At 54.8% G+C, this 21,488-nt stretch overlaps 4 protein-coding genes across 4 annotated transcripts; 2 read left to right on the top strand and 2 right to left on the bottom strand.

Moving 5' to 3' along the window:
• Positions 1–2,617: 2,617 nt before the first annotated feature.
• JCM15063_002697 (uncharacterized protein) lies at positions 2,618–4,735 on the top strand (the record flags this gene model as incomplete). The annotated part of the gene is made up of 3 exons (XM_076679027.1): positions 2,618–4,243; positions 4,324–4,473; positions 4,538–4,735. The coding sequence occupies 3 exons, from the start codon at positions 2,618–2,620 to the stop codon at positions 4,733–4,735; spliced, it is 1,974 nt and encodes a 657-aa protein (XP_076533787.1).
• A 705-nt stretch (positions 4,736–5,440) lies between these two features.
• JCM15063_002696 (uncharacterized protein) lies at positions 5,441–10,653 on the bottom strand (the record flags this gene model as incomplete). The annotated part of the gene is made up of 15 exons (XM_076679026.1): positions 5,441–5,611; positions 5,725–5,803; positions 5,886–6,133; positions 6,208–6,324; positions 6,389–6,500; positions 6,567–6,671; positions 6,737–6,751; positions 6,825–7,120; positions 7,188–7,558; positions 7,637–7,816; positions 7,883–7,926; positions 7,991–8,049; positions 8,112–8,348; positions 9,123–10,517; positions 10,597–10,653. The coding sequence occupies 15 exons, from the start codon at positions 10,651–10,653 to the stop codon at positions 5,441–5,443; spliced, it is 3,486 nt and encodes a 1,161-aa protein (XP_076533786.1).
• Positions 10,654–11,628: 975 nt separating this feature from the next.
• ITT1 (RBR-type E3 ubiquitin transferase) lies at positions 11,629–13,774 on the top strand (the record flags this gene model as incomplete). The annotated part of the gene is made up of 6 exons (XM_076679025.1): positions 11,629–11,670; positions 11,728–12,388; positions 12,461–12,991; positions 13,086–13,444; positions 13,521–13,568; positions 13,640–13,774. 6 exons carry the CDS (start codon positions 11,629–11,631, stop codon positions 13,772–13,774), a joined length of 1,776 nt encoding a protein of 591 aa, XP_076533785.1.
• A 1,143-nt stretch (positions 13,775–14,917) lies between these two features.
• JCM15063_002694 (uncharacterized protein) lies at positions 14,918–20,765 on the bottom strand (the record flags this gene model as incomplete). Its single annotated transcript, XM_076679024.1, has 19 exons — positions 14,918–15,091; positions 15,628–15,718; positions 15,778–15,930; positions 16,012–16,767; positions 16,828–16,911; positions 16,974–17,029; positions 17,099–17,254; positions 17,325–17,560; positions 17,637–17,669; positions 17,736–17,861; positions 17,933–18,275; positions 18,339–18,458; positions 18,534–18,633; positions 18,712–19,860; positions 19,936–19,950; positions 20,031–20,114; positions 20,190–20,231; positions 20,448–20,454; positions 20,576–20,765. The coding sequence occupies 19 exons, from the start codon at positions 20,763–20,765 to the stop codon at positions 14,918–14,920; spliced, it is 3,915 nt and encodes a 1,304-aa protein (XP_076533784.1).
• Between the last annotated feature and the right edge of the window lie 723 nt (positions 20,766–21,488).

Raw genomic sequence — 21,488 nt, 5'->3', positions numbered from 1 at the left:
AAAGAATGGGCCGAGCAGGGAATTGAACCCTGGACCTCTCCCAAGCGACTGCGAAAGCCCTAAGGGAGAATCATGCGACTAGACCACACGGCCTTCGATGAAAGCGCCGCCATATAAAAACTCTATGATAATTGCATCACAGTACAGCCAGACACTTGGGCATACGAAATCTTCGACGTTCCGAGGCGCGTGCGCACTTCCATTTTTTAATGGCTGCATGGCTCTAGGCAGAACTCGACGAGAAGGACGCTTCTCACTTCGAGCTTCATCAAGCATGGAATCTGATAACAGCACGTTGGACATACTGTGTTAGCACGCCGGTGTATGTCGACAGTGGTGATCTTCAAGTCGCTCAGGACCTCCGACAGGCTCTCCATGCCATTGTAACGTCTTCAAGTGTTCGTCCGAAGCAGCACCTGCCTAATTGTGGACTCGCAAAGTGCGTCGGGGCTCTCTGTCAATCGCAACAAATTGGGAGCACCCGCTTATTCACAACGGGGTGCCTCGTCTTTGGCATTGCTCGCGAGTTCTCAGTCGACTCAAGGGTGATAGGCAAAGCCTTCGAGCCAACACGAGAGCTAGGTAATCCTTGTGACGTCGCAGGGGAGCTGAGCTTCAGCACGACGAACGCTCGCGATTACCGACTTGAAGCAGCGAGAAGAGTCTGTGACCGTGCCTTCGAAGCTGCAAGGATCGTCGATCCCGATTGGAGGACCGATAGTTGAAGCGACACAAGGAGTATGTAGTGTGGCGGCGGAAGGTCTCAGGGCGGTGTGAAGGATGACATCCAGACTCTCGCGGCTGATTCTTGTCATTGGCATTGCGTGTGACCCGAGAGCGATTGGCGGTCGAGCAAGCATGAAGAAAGGTAAAGCTTTGGACCTATGAAGCCGAATTGACCAGGTGTGGCGTAGAGGGCCGTCCTCGAGAACTTGCGCAAGTCCACCACTAGTTACCAGGATTGAATCCAAAGGCTGTGCGGCTCGGAAGGGTCGAGCGGAAAGGATCCATGATATTTGCACTGCAAGGGATCAACTGGAATAGAGATAAGTAATAGCTATTGACCTTTTTGTAAGCGTAGACTATAGGGTTAATATTCAGGAAGCAAACGTCGCGTGGGGCATCTGCATCTGAACCCCTGACTAGATTCGTCCAGGGACTCAATACACCTGATTTCAGCTGCCGCTTGACTCGCCTCTACATTCACCTCAAAGGTCCTTCAGCGACTGCCCCGAGAGCCGGCTCAACAGCTTACTGGAAAGTCAGACCAATCGAGGACAAGATCACACACACGCCCGCTGTCTCTCTCGTCGTGGTGCTTTTACCAGCCCACCTAGCTCAGACGTCGTTGGATTGCCATGAATACTCCCTATAGCTACATGTCAGAGTCCGAGTCGCAAGCTGTCCGTCAAATCGCGGCCGCGATTCTGCCTCCTTTCGACTCGACCCTCGATACACTCACCACGGCTGCCCTCGCGCCGATCAGAATCGACCGAGCTACTCTCACACGCGATCATGATTACCAGCAGATCGAGTTTCAGGATCAGAGGACCAAGCAGCGCACGCTCGAATCGATCGAGCGCAAACTTGATCACGATACGCAACTCCCGTCATGGACGCTATCCAAGGCTCAAGCGGAGAAAATCAGGTCTCATAGGGCCAGAATCAAGCGCGCGAGTAAAGAGGCAGATGCATCGTATGCTCTGGAGTCCAAGACAGGCAAGTATTTCTCTCGATGGGCGATGTCAGATACAACATGATGGACTGATTGCATCAGGATCCGCAGCGTCAATTCTGCTACCACCGAAATTGTCCAAGTCGGTATACTTGACCCGAGCTCAAAGAGAGGCGATCAAACCCCAGCCGTTGCCGACCTTGGCGTCTTCTCTCTCTCAACTGTTCCCTTCCTCCTATGCACACATGCTCGCTTTAAATGATGTCGACAAAGACTTGGTAGACGAGTGCAGAGAACCAAGCGACCTCGGGTTCGCGAGTTCCCTCGTTTCCTCGTCAGCTCGACACCTGACTTGGCTCTGCGCATGCACATTGCACAGGCTTTCAGGCTTGAAAATGACACAGAACGAGATGGACATGGTCAAGCAGTGTCGCAAGAAGCTGTCTCGTGCGATCAAGCAGGCCAAGAACAGCGACCGGATCTTCGTAGAGGATCTCGAGAAGGAGGTAGAGACTACTAGCCGAAAGCTGGCGAGTCTCGCAACGGCACAATGCATTTTCCGAGCATTACGGCTGACGTCTCTCTGGCGGGGTATACAGGCTAGGCCTGTGTTCTCAGAACTGCCGCACCTGCCGCCGATCGACCAGCGGACTTTACTGCCAAGCGTGCGCCAGTCCAATGCGGATCCTTGTCCGGAACATGCTGTGGCTATCGAGGTATCCGATGTCATCCGTCCGATCTCAACCCTCGCGCGAGATGAACCTTCGCGAACGCCTACACTCGAGCCGGAACAAACTAGCACGGAGCTGACTAAGGAAGAAAGGGATAGTATGAAGCTTGGTCGCGCAAAGGGCAAGTTGCCTGTCTGTACTTGACTTGAGGACCAAACTCACCACTAGGACTGAGCACTGCTTACTTACAGGTCTTCTCAGCAATCTAGCGATGCTCGAACCCGTCCAACTGCCGTCTCTCGCTGCCCTCTCTCCGTATACGTCCCAATCTCAATGCTCGCTCGACCGACTCGGGTGGAATCCCTTTTCGGACAAATCTGCGAATCTACCGAATCCGTTCGGTAGATCTGACGAGGAGCGCGCATTGGAGCGCGACAGGAGACGAGCTGCAAGATTGATCAGGGACCGCTTGGTCGACTCGCTTGAAGTATCCTTCCAAGACAAACGCGAACAAGAAGTCTCTGCAGAAGCGGACAGACTACGTCACCTTTCTCGTACATCCCCGCAGAACCCGTTCGAGCTGTACCACCAGGTCCGCTCTGAGCGACAAAGCGGAACCCCGAACGAACAGACGATCCATGAGAACGTCAAAGCTTGTTCAGATTCTATCCCGGTATTGCCGAAAGCCCCTATCGACCCGCTTGACACTTTTCTCAAATCAACCCCTCCTCCATACACCCTTTACAGACGCAGAGCCATCTCTCTTCCCCTGGAGGCATCCGCCGCTACAGATCCTGCCTCTTCCGCCTGGACTGCTTCGGATCACAGCTGCACGAAGTTACCCGACGAGTTTGAAGCTGTTCAGCACGATGCCGATTCTTCGTCTCCACTGATCATTGCCGAAGCGTGTCTCGATCCTGGCTTCTTGGTCAACTCCGGCGCCTATGAAGAAGTCAGTAGCCGTGCTGTCAATGGTGACTCGCTTACCGGCGAAGTGGAAAGCAAAGAGCACTTGCCGGCAATCTCGACGCCACATCGGAATCGAGAGGAAGGCAAGGCATCCGTCGACGAAAGGACAGCGGCGTTAATCGATTCGGTCTCCGCTACTCGGCTCTCCGAATCTTTGAACACCTTCTTGGCTTCGCGAGGGCGGTCTGATCCGACAAAATACGAATGCTCTCCCGCTAAGGTGCACACGCCTCTCCCGACTGTCGCGAATACACAGGCCCTCACGCCCGAGCTTCAGCTTCGCCCCGCCCCGTTTGATGTTCCTACATTCCTCTTCGAGACTTCCGCAACAAGACCCAGCTCGCTGCTCCGTGTCGTTCTATTTGATCTTCTGCTGCAGCGACGTTCGCTTTGCTTGGCTCTCGAACAAGCGGGATTCAAGCTTGTGCATCGGCCCTCGCGCTATCCAACTTCCCGCTTTACTCAGCAAGATCCGCACCTCATCCTCACCGGGACAGCTTGTACCTTGTACTTCAAGCTGACTGACCTCATCGGAAACGCTGTGCGACTAGATCCAGTCAACTCGCAGGCCATGCGTCGAGAATCAATCCTGGCGACAATGCTACGTTTCTCCGAACGCTATGACCACATGCTCGTCATTTTCGAGGAACAACAGCGTACGAAAACGTCGACCTCCGTGCGACCGAACTCGTACACGGCTGTTGTCCTCAGCTGTATGAACGAGCTTGCCCAGGCAGTCTCCAACCTCAAAGTGCAAGGCTCGACATGCTCGATAGACCTTGTGTGCTCGAAGGATGCAGAAGACTCTGCCTATCTCACGAGAAGGTTTGCCGATTTTGTCGCAAGCCGGACTCGAGACGAAAACCCTGCGACACTTGCTGAAGGTGACTCGGAGAACGAGCACTGGCTACCTGATGATCCTGATCTGGTGAGTGCCATTTGCCTGGCTCCGCCCGAGCGTCAACAAAGATCTTCACTAACATAATGAGCGTTTCCTGTGAATTTCAGCTCGAAGGAGATCTGCTTCGACTCTCACCAATGCTCAATGAAGTCGACGCCTCTACACTCCTAACGAGACACGGTAGGTCCAGTATCGAAGGCAAGTCAACGGAGGAGCTGCTTGGATTGTTCGAAAGCGTGATTGGCGCCAAAAGAATTGTGAGCTGGACCACCGGCTCATGCTAATTTCGATTTTCGTCGGGCTGACAAGCATACACGGTAGCATCGTATTCTGGCTTCGATTGCCAGGGGGGGAACGGAGACTGAAGAAAGGGAGCAAGAGACTGTCGACCTCAACAACGATTCACTCCTTACCCAGGGCGATGAAAGATTATTCCCACCTGCGTCTGGAGGAAGCAATTCACCGCGTGAACTGCGCTTCGAAGACATTTTCGATGTGAGCGGCTACGAAGAGGGCTAAAGAGGGAGACCCTAGTCAGTTTTGTATGGATCCAGAATTCTCTCCTGATCTAGCTGAAATGCAGGCTGTCGTGATGTCGCACGGCGGAAGAGCGAGCTGGGAGAGTGTGCACACGCTTGTTGAGCCTCGACAAGTGTTCGCCTTGGCGAAGTGCAGAGATGGCTGAAAGCTTCTGTTGCTCAATATAGTTTCACAGTATATATACGCAGGTTTTGGGCGCCTGTCATCGAAGGCCGTGTGGTCTAGTCGCATGATTCTCCCTTAGGGCTTTCGCAGTCGCTTGGGAGAGGTCCAGGGTTCAATTCCCTGCTCGGCCCAATTTTTTTTTGGCCTACTCGCGCATTCGTCGCATTGCCCTTCGTAAGCATGAGCTCTTGTTTGAGCTTTAATGATGGCGAGCAACCTTTCTCAGGAAACTGAAGATGCGCGATTGTCTATCCGAAACTTTCTCTCCTTGCCTTCTCCCTGGCTTTCATTGACTGGAGGGTCAAACATGAATGACATTGCTGACACAGAGTAGGGAGAAGATCTTGACAGTCGCTTGGCAGTCACGGTGAAGTTCTTCGACTTGAGCTGACTCGCTGCCTTGAAACCTCGTAGTTCTCGCCAGTCAACATGCAACCCAACCCTCGTGGAAATCTCACCTTTCTCCTAACAACCCTCGTACCGTTCCTTGCCAAAAAGTGTCCCGCTCGTCCGGCTTGATCATTCGACTTCGTATTCGTCGTTGCCTTCACCAGCAGTTTCGAATTCGGAAGGCAACATGATTGACCGATCGATTCTGACGGGCAGACCTCGATGTCTGCCTCGAACCATCGTCGCGACGAGGACGAGTTTCGACAAGGTCCTGAGTACATTCGAAAGGGACGCCGAATTCTTTTTGATTTTACATGGAATCGAGTTCAGAACATCCATATCAGTCTCCATTCGAAGGGTGGGTCGGTCAAGCCCGAGATCGAGATCAAGTGATGGTTCTGTCAATAACTCACCAGGTTGTTTCCGAGCGAGAGACCGACGCATCCGTACGCAGAAAGGATCTCAAACATGAGGGAAAAGATCGAAACCTCGCTGAATCGTTACCGCAAACGAAAGAGCAGGTATCAGCGAACCTCAGCATATTGAGTTTGCGCGAAGAAGAAGAAAAACGTACCTCCAATCTTGAGATCCAATTCGATGACGTTCGAAAACGCACAGGAGAAAGACCGCGAGGGTCAAGAACCCGATATCGAACGAGAGTTGCCGGCGTACATGACTCAGGATGTAGGCCGAAGGAGGACGATCGTCTTGTTGGAACGAAGCCTCAAATTCGTCTTCATCGTCCTCGGTTTCGTGCACGCCGACCGATTGGTCTTCGTACACGTTGGTCGACCTGACGGATACCGCGATAGGGTATGCAGACTGAGTGGAGGAGCGTCGATGGTGAACTAGCTGGAAGCAGCGGATAGGATCAGGGGAATCGCGCGACTACGTACAATGTACATCATCACGGCAAAGGTGAATTGGAGGGCAGGAGCGACGGCGCCAAGGTTGACAATTGCAAACCCAGCGGTTCTGACCGCCAACGCCTGAAAGAGACCATCGATACATCGCTGTATATAGCAAATCACGTCAGCCCCTCGAGTCACTGAAAGCCTTAGAGAGCTCAAAACGAACAACTCCAGGAGATAGGGCGTCAACCAGAGGATTGCCAATGTCGAGAACCCAGAAGAAGAGCCAATCGATCCCGTTGAAAAGTATGAGTAGGAACACAAGGAACCAGGTTTGGCTATCGCGGGAGAAGAGGGCGAGACGGTAAGTTCTGTCAAATTTGCCTCCCAAAGATGAAACTTACTGAGCAGGGAATAGGTAAATGTAGCATCGACGAGGATGGTCGAGCAGAAACTGCAGCGTCTCTTGGGCACGAGATGCGCGGGGGACTAGCTTTGATGCGAACCAGCTGCAACAGAACAGTATTAGAATTATTCAACGAAGCGAGGGGAGTCTCTCGGACTCGAGACATACATAGTGAACCGAAGACTGTGGCGGAACGAGCGCGTCAGCTATTTCAAGCGACAGACCGTTGGCGTCTGAGAAAGGGAAAAAAACTCACAAGACGGGCAGAGCGGTGTTTCCTGCGAGTACGAGGATAGCCGTGACGATCAAGAGCCAGTACGCTTTCTGGAACGGAACCATCGAATCATCGACGACGCTCATGCCGTTGTTGCCAAACGCCGAGAACACGAGGAAGAACGAGAACCAAGTCGGGTTGATCTTTCTCGCATCTCGAGGGCCGAACACGTTCTGGTACGTCTTCGAATAGGTGAGCCAGGGCGCGATTGTGACGACTGCGACGAGTTGCAGGAAGAGCCAGTAGCCGATCACAATCTTGAGCAGGAGCGAGAGTGCCTGTCGAGATCTTGTTCATCAGTATCAAGGAACCCAAGGAAAAAGGATTCATCGCGAGAAGATGTACCCTGTACTCGACTCCCCCGATTTCCTCTTGCTGTTCCGAAGTGAGTCGCAAGAACTTTGAATTGCGCCCAACTTCGGTGTTGAACGAGATGTAGCTAACTTTTCTAGCGAGTCCTGTTCGCGAGTCACCGACAGCGTTCACAGCGGGAGCATTTCCCGATCGAGTCGAGATGAGGGTCGAAGTGCGAGGGAAGTGTTCGTCTCGCCGAGAACGATCAACCACGATCTTGCGCACGAGAGATGCGAGATAGGTTGTCGCAATCGTGACCGGGTTTGGGAACCCTCCGAAATCTTCTCGAATCGCTTGCGGGCTCGACTCGGATTGCATCGAGCGAGTGCGAGCGAGCGGTACTCGATGATTCGGTGTGCCGACTGTCGAAGCGAACGAGAGGGCGCGCTGACGGCGCAACCGCACATCGTGTGCGGTGTCGGGGGTTGGGCGTCATTCACTCGAGTCGTTGTGGCCCGCGTCGGGGGAAGCAGAGATCATCTCTCGCTGTTGTTGGTGGTCAACCGGAGTGTTTAGATGGGTTGCCCCTGGGAACCGCACGATGCGCCTAGTGGGCTTTTCTACGGTTTCACTAGCGCGGGGTGTTTTGGCGAGCGCTTTGACGCGTTGACGCACGACAGCTGGAATAGAACGAGCGCTTGCGTGAGTAGGGTGAATCAGGTCGATAGTAAAGGAGGGCAACTGACGACTGTGCGCGAGAAGATGGCGGAAACGTTTCCGGAAGAAGCGTCTACAGAGTTAAACTTGGATTTAGCGATAGTCCGGGATAGTTCTTGCGCAGTAGATCGACACACCTTCGAACGAGAATGACGACTATCGAGACGAACGACAAGGACCCCACGGTAGTCAGGATCTACAGAGAGGACGAGTCAGAGATCAAACAGCAAAGAGAGACAGGTTGATGGAAAAGCGCACAAAGAGGATAACTTGCTGCCAAACGGTCAGGTCGAGGAAGAGCACGGTCGCGAGTCCACACGCGGTCATGGCCGAGTAGCACATGAAAACGCAATCAACGAATGCGATTTGGTTCTCGGGTCGGGGTCCGTTCGAAGCGTAAAATATGGCCGACGCGACGAGAGGCACGAGAGTGAAGAACGTGAGATGAAGTCGATAAAAGTTGAGGTGTTTCTCTGTTTGCAGAACGGAAAGTGTCTTCGAGCGGTCAAATCCCTGGGTCAGGAAGAAGGAATCGAGGCAAGGAACGGTGACTTGCTCGCATATCTCTTGATTCCGGTCGACCACGAGGTCTTTGAGAACTCTGTCGTGCGTGGCCTGTGACTAACGTCGACCGTGGCCATGATCCGCGCGTGTTTCGTGTGTCCTTTTCTCGAACCTGCATACCCGTCATGCGTCAGCGTTCACCAGAGCACGCGGTTGTAGAGTATGCTCACGTTGTCTTTGTGTAGGTTTGTGGCGCCGGAGGCCTGCCTAGTATGGTCCGGGAGTCTGTGAAGGGTTCCCCCCTGTCAAGTATTGATGGCTTGGCGCGGAACTCGATCGACGTCCTCGAGCGGGCGAGAGCTCGTGCCACGCGCAGAGAAGACTCGCAAGCCGGGGGCGGGGAGGAGACCGTCGTGCGCAGCGGTAGCGAACAAGGAGTTGGATCCTTGCATTTTCAACTTGATCAAATTCGACCGCATACAGTAATCGATTCCTGATAGCTAGCATATTTCCCGTCACCATGAGCAGAGTCACCCAAAGTATCCAGCCTGCTCTCTGCCACTCTCAGGGAATGCATCAAGTCGTGACGATAGGTAAATGCAATTCGAGAAAGTGTCTTTTGATATGGTATAATTTGTCGCAAGATCAAGAGCAAGTCTATTCACATGCCAACGAAGCCGGACCCCGTCACTCAGATTGTCAAGACAACGTTGTTTTTCACTGCCTCCATCCAATTGAATCGAGATCCCTTCGAACCTGACTGACCGCGTCCGAGAACAAGTAGATCTCCTTGCGAGCAAGCGAGGGCGATACACCGTGCAGAGCGTTCGAACCCGCACTCGACATGGCAGGTAGGAACAGACACGTAGGTGGTTGAGCAAAGTCGAACGAGTTGGGGTCGGTCGTGATTGGTCGTTGTTCCTGCGCGTGCAACAAGTTTGCGAGTTGTTGTGGATCGAGTCGAGGTGGGAGTGGGATTGATCCTGAATGAGCACCAGAACCCGAACCCGAACCGGACGAGGCAGCAGCAGATGTCGTCGCAGATGAAGAGTGCTGCGAGAGTAGGAACGGCGCAAAGTATTCAAACACTTTCGTGATGTGCAGGTATGTGTCGGTCGACGCTGGCGAGGTCGAGGTCGCTACTCCAGGCAGACCCGACGAGAACCGTGGCAAACGGATGACTGGTAGCGGTGGTTGCTGCGGCGACAAGGACGACGACGACGACGAAGACTGTAGGGGGTTGGGTTCGGGATCCTTTGATGTACAAGGCCAAGAGTTCGAGCGACTCGGAGACGGCAAATACGTTCCATGCGCGTCGAGGCCTTTCCCGAACGTGCGGCTAATAGCCCGGTGAAACATGCTGAACGTTCGCTTGGCCTCATCGCGAGGGTTGGCTTGGTAAGATCCCTGCTGAGACCCCATCGGTGGAGTCGCCGTCAGTCGCATGCTCGCGGTGGACGACGTGACGGACGAGAACGAGTCCGGCGAGGCGATCGGAGCGAACGCAAGCGCGTTGTTGTGGACGTGATGACTGCCCGTAGGAGAGAAGCTCGAACTGGCTGTCGGTCGAGGCGGCGCAGGGAGATCTTGGTTGAAAGCTGGAGGCATCGTGGTCGTGCCGACGTAGGAAGCTTGCTCTGAGCCTTTCGGCACAAAGTACACGCCATAACTCGGAGGCGAGGCGGTTTGGGGCAGCGGGAACAAAGGTCCTTCGTCTGGAAGCGACTGAGGCGAACGAGAGGGAGGCGAGTCGTCGTGCAAGGTCGGAAGGGCGAATGGCGCGTCGGTCGAGACGTGCGGCGAGTGGTGCTGACGGTGGAATTCGTTCCCGCTATCGTGCGTCGATCCCGACCCGCTCGCCGCAAAGTTGTCCATCCAGTCGAGTGTCTCGACCGAGTCGTCTGTCCCCAACTTGCCCTTCCTCGCTGCGCCCTTGAGCGTGCGCCGGTTGCTGCCCCTCACGCGTCCAACTTCGCTCACGCCGTCGTAGTCGGGTTCGATCTCTCGCGGTGGAGGACCGGTTGCATACTGTCCCGAGAAGAGTCCGACGCGAGCGCGCAGCGCTTCGACCTCTTGCTCGAGCCACGAGTTGCGCGCTTCGAGGTTCGCGAGGTGCGCAGCACGACGGGCGCGGAACGCTCGTTGGACATCGCGCGAACGCTGAGTGGGCATCGTTTCGGGTGAGCGACAGCGGACGATGGGCATAGGAGCACGCAGCACTCGATGACAAGCAGCTCACCGAGGGGGGTAGTTCGTCGTTCAGCTTGCGGCCGCGTTTCTTGGCGGCGTCGTTCATCTCTGCACGTGCCGAGGCCTGGAAGGGTGGTAGACTGAAGAGAGCGAGTTTGACGCGCGCAGCGAAGCGATTTCGGATGGCGGAGAGGGGCCAACTGCTCGAGATAGATCGCAGATGCGGGAACGCTGGCCCTGAAAGTCCATATTGATCGAGACCTTCCCGAGTGGGGCATAATCGCGGGCCAACCGACGCAAAAATAGCTCGGCGTGCATGTTGCTATTCTTTGCCCCGTTTGATGGCGCCCGTCTGGTCCAAGTCGCGTGGGCGTAGGCTGTCTGCGCCATGCAGTAACTCGAGTACGATCGCGGTTCGACGGGCGCAGCCGTTCGGGGTCGCGAATGTCCGCGTCGGACGCGAGAGCGACCGAGGTCATGTTCCCGCTGTCGAAGGAGTCTGACCTGGTCGTTTCGGATTGCCCGCTGTAAGACGTGCACAGTAGTGTAGATGTGCACCTTGACGAATGTACTTCGAGTTGGTCGGATCATGTTGAAACATCAAGGGAAATGTCTAGGTGAACTGGTGTTCTTCTGGAGGAAACGAGACAGCGAGTTCGTCTGTGAACATGTGCTGCGCCGAGTCGACGTCGAGTGATCGAGGCAGCGGACGAGGTCGAGGCGGTGAAATCGCAAATGTGTGAGGACAGAGCGAGTCACACGTTGTCATTCAGCGTACAAGTGTGAGTATATCTAGGTCGATGGCGTGCGCTCGAGAGCGAGAGGGGACGTTGTCAGCGGCAAGTGGAGCGGATGCCAAGACTTTGCGATTTCAGGTCGTGGCACTGCGAAGACGGCATGGGGCTGGACGCGAGCATGTCAGGCGGGTCTAGGTGGTCGTGTGAGTCGGCCTCGATGATCACCGGGCAGATCCGAGGTTGTCGTGGCGAGAGCGAGCGAAGTGGAGGAAGACAAGAACGCGCACGCAAGATTTGGCCGCCGAGATCTCCTCTTGAGCGTCTCTTTCCACCCCTTTCGCTCTATGCTGAATGACCGACTCGAGGATGAACTACTTGCCTTCGAGGTGCGCTGATCTGTTCCGTGCTGAGCATTCCGAGCTAACGACAAGTTGCAACGACAGTCAATCTTGCCGGACGCGGTGACTAGCCGCACCGAGCGGCCAGACGGAACTCTCGTGCTCGTGATCACTGTCAAAGTCGACTTTGACCAACCACAAGTCGTCATCTGCACTGACGCGGTCCCTCTCGCGCCTGCTCCCGCCGCCACTCGACCTGACTCGACCCGAAGCGGACCCATCGTACCGCCCAGCCCATCCGCGAGAACGTCACCCACTGTGATCCAGTCTCGGTCATCGAAATCGAAGCGAGGGAGAGGGACTCGCTCTGCCTCTCCATCCGTCGCCACCAACTCGCCGCACACCTCGCCCCGCGACAGATCCGCTCCTGCGCGACCCCGACTTGCAGATGGCCCTTGTCCGTCGACACCGACAGCGATCCCACTCTCGCACTCGAAAACGCCTCGCATATCGATCGTGCCCCGGCCTCGTACCCCTCCGCCGCCGACCCTCGACCTTGCGCCCTCGCTTGACAATCTGTCCCTGACAGATGTTCCTAATCGCGTCAAGCACCTCGAGTTGCGCTATCTCCCCCCTCTGACCCTCTCGATCGAATTGCCGCCAGAGTACCCGCATCAGGCCGGTCCTGCCCAGATTGTCCTCTCGTCCAAGCACGACTGGCTCAGTCCCGAGCGATGTAGATACGCGGAAAACAGGCTCAACTCAGGTCGGTCCTGTTCAATCTTGGCACCAAAGCTGCCCGTACGGCTCGAACTGACTCGATCTTGTACGGCAACAGTTTACGACGGAGACGAGTGCTTGTTCAGCATAGTCGAACTCGTGTCTTCCACTTCGTCCGATTTCTTCTCGACCCTCTCGCTTAAAGATCCGATCGTAATAGAGCAAGAACGCCCTTCTCTACAAAATCCCCACCCGGCCCTGCTCTCCGACCTCCTCGTCGCATACGATCGTGCGAGTGCATCCGACGCGTTCGACAATCATTCTCACGAGTGTCCCCTCTGTTTCTCCCCTCGCAAAGGGACCAATTGTGTTCGAATCGAATCGTGCGGGTGCACGTTCTGCAAACCGTGCCTCCGCGACTACTTTGACCTGTTGATCACCGAGGGCATGGTCAGGACCGTCGCGTGTCCTGCAATCGAATGTGTCACGCTCCGATCGAAATGGGAAAAGACGAATGGGGGTAAACTCGACGAGGAGTTCGAACGGGACAAACCAGGTCGAGTCACTGCAAAGGAAGTCGAATCCTTGTGTGGGCCCGAATCGAGCAAGAGGTTCGAGTGGTTGCGAGAAAAGTATCGGGTCGAATCCGGTAAGCTCCAACGAAAACAGCTAGTGACGACGATCATTTGCGCAACCTCTGACCTCTCCCATCCGCTCCGGCGGTTTCGCTTTCCCCTCAAAAGATCCCAGTATCTCGTTCTGTCCTCGAGAAACGTGTCAAGCTGCGACTCCGAAACTTGACGAAGACAAACTACGAGTGTGTGTCGCGTGCAACTTTGCCTACTGCGTCTTTTGTCGCAAAGGATGGCATGGGACTCGCAACCCATGTTCGTTACCACAATCGAATCAGATCGTGACTCAGTACCTCGCAGCGACTGAACTCGAACGCAAGACTCTCGAACAACGCTACGGTTCTGCAAATTTGAAACGACTCGTACAGGCGTTTGAAGAGGAGAAAGCGTTGCAAGAATGGCTGGATCAACATTCGACGCGCTGCCCAGGGTGTTCAATCCCAATCGAGAAATCTGCAGGATGTAATCATGTGAGTACTTTAGTCTCTTTTGCCCCGAACCACCCTCGTCGGTGCGAGCTGATACTTTTCGCTTGATTGTCCTCAGATGACTTGTGGCAAATGTGGCTCTCATTTGTGCTATCGATGTGGAAAGGTAAACATACTGTTCGCCCTCCAGAATCCTAGATTGCTTTGTTACTGATCGTCTAATCAAAATTTACTCAGAGCATCTCTCCAACCGAACCTTACAAACACTTCAATACACCGACGAGTTCTTGTTACGGCAAACTATTCGACTTTTTGCCAGGTCAAGAACCACCTGTTGAAGAATGGTTGGGAGAACTGATCGCTCAAGACTAGACTTGAGATCCTTTGGTCCTGCATCTCTTTCATTCTTGTCTTTGTATCCACGTCTTCCATCGTTCATCGTTCGTCCGAACGGAAGCCAAACCTATTCCTATTTTCGCAATGCATCTTTCTCTTGTCGCTGCTAAAAACATATCATGCAGCATAGTGCGCATGATCTCTCTGGATGCTGCCATTCCTAGCAGGACCGTAGCGGAGTGCACTTTGGAGCAAGTGTTAAAAGGGTAGTTAGCGCCTTGGTAAAGGAACACGACAAGGTAATGGCAATGGGATAAGGTATAAGAGGGGTCGAATACAAAAAGTCTAGGGAGGGCAACATGTCGATGACATATAGAGAAACAAACAGTAATGGAGGGTCAAGGCAAATGGAATGAAAGCATTGGGATCAGAACAAAAGGTCCGGTAAATGGTATAGTCTATGACCTGCGGCAACGCGATATGAGTCGTCGAGCGAGGGTATCTTGGAGGTTTATTTTGTGGAGGAGGTCCCAAACAGGTTGGTAGACAAGTTGGCAAATCCGTGCGAGTCGAGTCGAAGCAGTTCCGAGAGTTCCAAGAAATATAGATAATAAGAAGGGAGGAATGCAGTGTCTGTTGAGGAGAGTCCGTCCTATTGGAAACGGAGATTAGACGCAGATATCGGACGTAAACCGATTCGAAACATGACGTACAATCTAATGGGTGTCGGGGATGCGATCCTGTAGGGATGACTTGATCATGGCCTGAGCTGTACGGGTTGCACGTGGAACGGGCCAGACGAGGAATGTGCGCCCGCAGTATTCTTCTCTGGTGCTACAGCTCGAGTCTACCCATGCAATAGCATCAGTACAAGGTTGATAGGGGAGTGCGGAAGGACATGACCGTACCGAGAAATCGTCCAAGAGGAGATCCCGAAACAGGGATGTCGAGGCTGGGAGTCCCCTTGGATTGAGCAGCGACTGCCACAATTCTTGTTCTTGCCTGAGTTCCTCCTCATCTGCCGGACTGTACAGCCAATCGAATTCGAACTCGTCGAATTCTACGAGAGGTTCGGTTGTTCGAGCTGTTACATGCACCGCCTCGCTCGTTTCCCTTTCTTCCCGCGATACCACTAGCTCGCGCGCTCGACGCGTTCCGAGCTGGACAATCCGTAGCGTTTTACTGCCGAGGTAGTCTAGGATCGGGCTCGATATGGGAACTCCGAGGCTCGAGGTGCTGCTGCGGATCGTTGACGGGGTCGGCCGCGGGCTCGAGGGAGTCGAAGGTAACAGCGAGAGCGGTAGGAGAAGCGACAGGAGCGAGCTCGAGAGCATCGAAGCTCGGAACGTTCGTCTTTTTGGGACCAAGAAGAGAGGTGGATGGAGGCAGAGTTGCTCGAAGGCGGGAAACAATATTATCGGCGCTTCGAGACTGTGCGTCAATGACTGGCAATTCTAAGGTTGACAATCAATCTCGGAATTAGTCGTGCCTTGTTCGTACACGCTGTTTTGCACTCACATTTGCGTTGCTGTCGTTGTACAGTCGGAAAGAGGATACGTATAACAGGAGAGGTTGAAAGCGAAAGCGATCGACGCGTGGAAATGTCTTTCCTGCGAGCGCGATCTAGAAAAAGAGAAGCTAACTTTGGCCCTCGTGCACGTCGGGGAATTACAGGAATATGGCAGATGCGTGTTGATTGCCGATCGAACCAAAAGTGCGGGTGACTTAAACAACAGATCACGCAAAGCGAAGGAGAAGAAAAAAATAACTGCGAAGTCCTATATTTGTTTCCGCGTGCACGTGCATTCTCGATCATTTCTCCAGGTTTTCGCTCTTCGCCGTTCTTCGAGACACAAACCTCGCGCATGCGCTCAAGGCGCGCGAGGAACCTGCATTGCTTCTGGAGAAGCTGATCCCGCCACGGTCGGTCCCGATCCAGGAGTACCGCCAGTCCCGAACGCGTTGAGCGAGTACCCGTACCTGAATTCGAAAGTTTTAGTACATGCAGTTTCGTTTCGAGGACTGTTACAGAAGCTCACCATTCGTCGACAGCACCGAGAGGCATGCCGAAAAAGGCCGAACTCGAATCGAACGCGGTCCCGGCGGCTTGTTGGTTCGGTGGACTGACGGAAGGGAGCGAAAATTGGCCGGGCAGACCGGCGGCTTCGGTGGGCGACATGAACGAATTCAGCCTAGAACGACGAGAACGAAGCTCAGTCATTGCTTCCGCGATCTGTCTGTGAGATGTCGAACGACAGTCTAGGGAAACTCACAAGTCAGAGAAATTGGCAGGCCCGGCAGAAGTGCCTGGAGGCGACCTGAACTGGGAGAGGTCGAGTGACGGGTTGAGAATATCGAACGTCTGGGCGGACAAGCCTGGCTGCTGCTGGTGATGAACAGGCGTTGCGAGTTCGGGCGGATGGTGACTGAACATTGAATGCGTATTGTCGCCCAAAGTAGGCACGTCGTGCGACGGCCCTGGCGATGGCAAGTTCGATTGAGCATGCCAGTTTTCGGGCGAAGCGGCCGCAAACACGGGCAAAGGAGCACTGTGCGGTTGCGGCATCGCTGCTGGAGGGGCCATAGATGCATTCATACTGTTTTGTCTCTTCTTAGCAGTCGTCGATCCTGCTCTGCCCACGATCGGTCGAGCATTGCTGTGAAAGTTGGTCCGTCGTGCGGTCGCGAAAGCCTCGCTTGTCGGTTTTTCGTCCACTTCCATCGTCGCGCGTTTGGTGCCCCGACCTTCACCTTTCGCTGCGAGTCCGGCCAGTTCGGCATTCAATTCGGCGTCGCGAAGGTCCACCAGTCCATGCAGGAGCTCAAACGCTCGGATTGCGCTGCCCCATTGCATCTCCATGTCCTTGAGCGCGTTCATGAGTTGCAGGAGATGCAGCTTGGCGGGTCGAGCGAGCGCTTCATCGAACGAAGCGTTGTAGACGCAAATGATCGCCGCCGAGAAAACTGGATACGTCACGAACGGAGGGCATTGCCGAAGCGTAAAAGTCTTGCGCCAGGCAGTGACGATGCTGAAGGCGGAACATTATAAGCCATTGCGACATAGAAATGAGGAGGCTTATGAGACTCACGTTGCAATCGCATTCGCCGAGGTGGTGCAAATTGAATGCGAAGGGAAACTGCCAGGAGACTGCGAGCTGTTCTGACCCGGGATGCTGTAGCCAAGTATGATCAGCTTGAAATCGACATAAGAGAGCCAAAGAAACATGGATCCCACAAAGGCCGATGCAAGAGAATCAAGGAAGAGTAGAACTGCAAATGCAGAGAAAGGATCTGTTCACAAGGCGCGATTCTGGGGATTAGTCGCGTGTCCTGCTACGAGCAGAAATAGCCGCAACTTACATGTGGTGCGGGGACATCAGATGAAGCTGGATTGTAGCTGAGATGAGGCGGTAGAGCGAGGAACCATGACGCGAGGGACTGATCAAGCAAGCTGAGCAAGGTTTCCGAGCTCTGGCCTAGTACGCGGATTCTGATCGCGTAGATATTCGAGATGATCTGTGCGTACACATAGTGAAAATTTAGCCTGATAGGTCTCTGTGAAGAGACAGGGAAGAGAGCGACCAACTCGGTTGATGATTACGGCGAGAGCTGCCTTGGCGTTGTAACAGCTCAGAGTATGCGCTCTCGTAGTCGGATACGCTTTGAGAACCTTTGTAATCTCCTCGGGGAACTGCGACTCTGGGTTTTTGGCCGGAGAGTGGTAGTCAGTTCCGTCGAGCCGGATCGGGCGCCATTGTTCGTGCTCGTCAGGCTCGTCTTCCGAACAGAACCCAGTGTCGTAATCTCGCTCGTGAATTGCGCCTTCATTCGCGAAAGACAGAGTCTTGTCAGTCAGAGTCTTGGCAAAAGATGGTGCCAAACCTGGGTGAGCTCGTACCTGGTCGACCGATGTAGGAAGAGGTGTAGCGATCTGGAGCAGATATAATCCAACATCAGCCTACACGTATTCTCGCGCGTTAGAGTAGACGCAACGGACCCATGATGATGCATCCCCACCAGATGCGTTTCCTCGTCTGTTTCTCCTCGTGAGAGAACCTCTGCACGGGCAAGAACCACTTGTCGGCGTCGCGGAACAGACCTAGATCTTGCGCCATCCGAATCGCTGAACGTGCAAAACAACACAGTCCCTCAGTCAAATATCCGGATTCAAAAAAGAAAGAAAAAAGGGTGTACCCATTCCTCCTGCCATCCAAGCTGAACTCATTGCGCCGACCCCGATCTCGCGGTAGGCTATCAAAAGGAGCGCTTGTACCATGACCAATCTTGAACTGCCGTATTCGTGGTTCAAGATCTTTCTCGCGTTTTGCAAAAACTCTTCTCCCGCGTCCCACAAGTTGCCCCCCTCTCCCGAATTCGAGTACAAGTCGCAGTATCGAGCCGAGAGGGCAAACATGGACAACAGGAGGACGCTCGGGACGGGACCGTGGCCGAACGAGCTCGAAGGGGATCCAACCGTATCGGCAGAGGAATGCGCGAGAGAATGACGGTATTGGCGCATGAATGAAACTTTGTACAGCTGCCTCGAGTGAAATCACGGTTAGCGATAGGTTGATTCACAGAGTGGGGATTGTGGACTAACGATCGGAAAATGCGGGTGGACATAGGTCCAGTACGCTTGCAGGAGGTGGTGTTGCGTTTCGAGATCAGGCAAGTGATCTTCGCCCTCGGCAAGCCCCAGAATCTGTCTCTCGGTTTGGGCCTGTTCGAGCCAAGGCAAGCAGTTCTCAGCAGGAGTCACAAGTGGGGGCGAGGAGGAAAAGCGTGAGTAACGCACAACTCGGGCTTCTGATTTGGGCCAGACGCCGGCAGATGGGAACTGCCAGAAGAAGTCTCGGAACCTCTGGCTCTTTGAGATGAGATACAGCCCGGACGACCTGTGAGCGATCACCGATCAGCTGTCTAGTCTCTTTCCAGGCATTGCAAATCCTGAGAGGAAAGCACCAAGAACTAACCTGCCGTGGTACCTGACCTCCTCGTTCTCGTTAATACTGAGTTGACCGACCACGTCGGCTAGTTCATCCTCCGGCCCTCCTTGCGGTACAGATGTTGCTTGGCTTGTAGGCACCGAAGACCCTCGCGCTTCGACAGGAGACGAGTTCGAGCCGAGTGCGGCCGCCCAACTGTCGTTCTCGCCGTCTCGACTCTCGGAACCGTCGCCCGGCAAACCTGATCCTCCAAACCCTGTCCCGCCAGTCGTCGACGTGGATGTGTTTGATCTCGGTCGCGGAGAAAAAGTCGAGCTGGGACTGGTCGAGAGGGTGTACGTGCTCTGACCAGTGTGGCCAATCGCTCCTTTCGGCAACATGGGTCCCGTCTTCGTGAACGAGATACCCGGCGCCGATTTGGAAGACGCTGTCGACGATTGAATCGGACCCGTTTGTCCCGGCAGCGTGAAGGAGTAGGCCATTTGCCTACGCTCGTCGGTACCGATGGCAGGTGAGTTTGCATCGGTACGGCGCCGCTGTCGAGGGGAGCTCGAGCTACCGGGTACTGTATTCGATGGCAGCGAGGTCGACAACAGTGCAGGCGAGTGCTGGGGCATGGGCGACGGGATCGCCATTGACGACACGCTTGTGTAGGATGGCTGGGCGGAGGCGGTACCGAAATCGATCGCTGCGAACCCGGAAGGTGGACCACTTGGAGGTACGGGTGGCGGTGATTGACCGAACGCGAGTCCGGCTGCATCGAATCCAAGGTCTTCTTCGTTGAACCACCCTGACCCGGTTGCAGGGCCCGTCAAGAGGTCGAGTGACTGCGAGAAGCCGCTCGAGAACGCCGGCGTTGCCGTTGCGGCAGAAGGATCTCCTGTTTGACCGGGCAGCGCGAACGAAGTCGAAGGGGAAGGAAGCGCAGACTCCTGACGCTTGCGCTTCTCTTGCAGCGCTTGCGCTTCTTGTTGCAATGCAAACTCGCGCTTCCACGATTTCTCAGGTTTTGTCGATTTGTTGGCCGCTTTGAGATCGCGTGCGAGCATGTCCCGCGAGTCTTCATCGCCGATCAGCTCGCCGAGAAGGGCTTGAGCTCGAGGATCGTCGTTCTGCAAGATGCCACCAAGTAGTGCTTCCATGCGATGCAGGCGCGACTCGATCGCCTCGATGTAACTAGAGATGCGGGGCCAGAAAAGGATGAGCAGAGCACAGGCAGAAAGGACGGGACCAGACGGCAGTCCCACGAACCCTTTCGGCGGACCTCTATTGAACGAGTAGAACGAGGTCCAGGATCAGCTCGCCAAGAACGCTCAGAGCGAAGGACAGGGAATTTTGTGACAAACCTCTTCCTGGTGGCAGCGCTAAAAGTGCATTCGAGTCCTGCAGTCAAGCAGTTTTGGCATGCACCAATCGGATCTTGCGTTGCGCTGCAAATTGCGAGAGTCAGAGATTGAAACAGAGAGCAGTGAGCCCGAAGCGCTCGGATCGGAAAGAGGGCTCACGGGTCGAGGATCCTTGCGCATTTTGATTTCTGCTTTCGACAACTGGCAGAAAGGGGATCATTCGCGATATCGTCAGTTATCGTACTCGAAGCAATGGCATGTCAACTTTGAGCTGCGACGAGCGAGAAAGGCGGTGGGCAAGACAGGGGCGGATAAATATGGAGCCGGCGGTAGCCAGATGGCGTTGGTTCGCTGCGGGCTTCGGACGGGAGGTGATCCCGGGCGAACGAGACAGATGGGAAGGAAGACCAGGCTCACTTGTCACCTAGGAGTACGTAAAGGTACACAGAATGAGAGGTCAGCGCTGGCTGCCCATGGAGAGGCTCAGGCGGAGCTCCTCCTTCCGCGGATCTCGAATCCGAAGCGCTCCTCAGTGGGAGACTTACATGCTTTGCTGCTCCTGCGCTTGATGTCCTGGTCGCTAGCCTTGGTTGAACGCTTTGGTTTAGGTTTCGTAGCTTTGCCCTTGGCGGTAGCCGAGGTCGCAGCGGGCGCACCCGAGGTCGATGGCCCGGCGTGAGCGCTCAGCGCGAGGTCGATCTCGGACTGCGACTCGTAGTCTGACTCGTCTGCCATCGGAAGTCGTGTGCGAGTCGATCCTGCGGGACAGGACAAGAATCCGAAGTGGAGGAGCGCGCGCGACCGTCAACCGAGATCACCGGATCACGCGCCGGCCCGCGCAGACTCATCCACTCTCCTTGCTTCTCTGACCTCTACACAACTGTTCTGATGGCTCGAACATCTCGCCGAATGGCTTCGGGGGCTACTGCCTCTCGGATGGCCTCCTCCGTCCGGATCCGCCGTCAACCCGACTCTCCTGTCTCCTCCCCCGATTACGACTGTCCTTCCTCACTTGGATCAGCGCTGTCGGATCTTGCAGGATCCATCTCGATCGTGCTTTGCGCAGTCGCGAAGGTTCAGCGCTGGTTACATTCTGGTCGCAGGCCATGGGGGATTTGGCCATTCAACCCGGCCTGTGCCGCTTTCGCTCTGTCTAACTGTACCCAACGTACTGCCTTCTTTGTAAAGCAATCGTGCTGCATGAATGGAAGTCTCTCTGTGTCATTCGGCGCGAGAGCCCGATGAAAGCATCACACTTTGCGAATGCATATGCGTGCTGTTCGCTCTGAAACAAGGTAGACCGTCCGAAAGAGTGAGAACATCGCGGCGAGCCGAGCTCGCATCTTATGAGTGGCGGAAGCAAGAGAAACCTGCACCTGGATTCGGCCATTCTGCGAGACGCGTGAGCGAGCTGGGACGAACCGCCCCCCTCGCCAGCGCGCTGTGTCTTCTCTCCCA

The sequence above is a fragment of the Sporobolomyces koalae genome (genome assembly GCF_050403365.1).
Source record: "Sporobolomyces koalae JCM15063 DNA, S_koalae_JCM15063T_v1_ctg19, whole genome shotgun sequence".
NCBI lineage: Eukaryota > Fungi > Basidiomycota > Microbotryomycetes > Sporidiobolales > Sporidiobolaceae > Sporobolomyces > Sporobolomyces koalae.
This window is presented reverse-complemented; position numbering and strand designations above follow the sequence as displayed.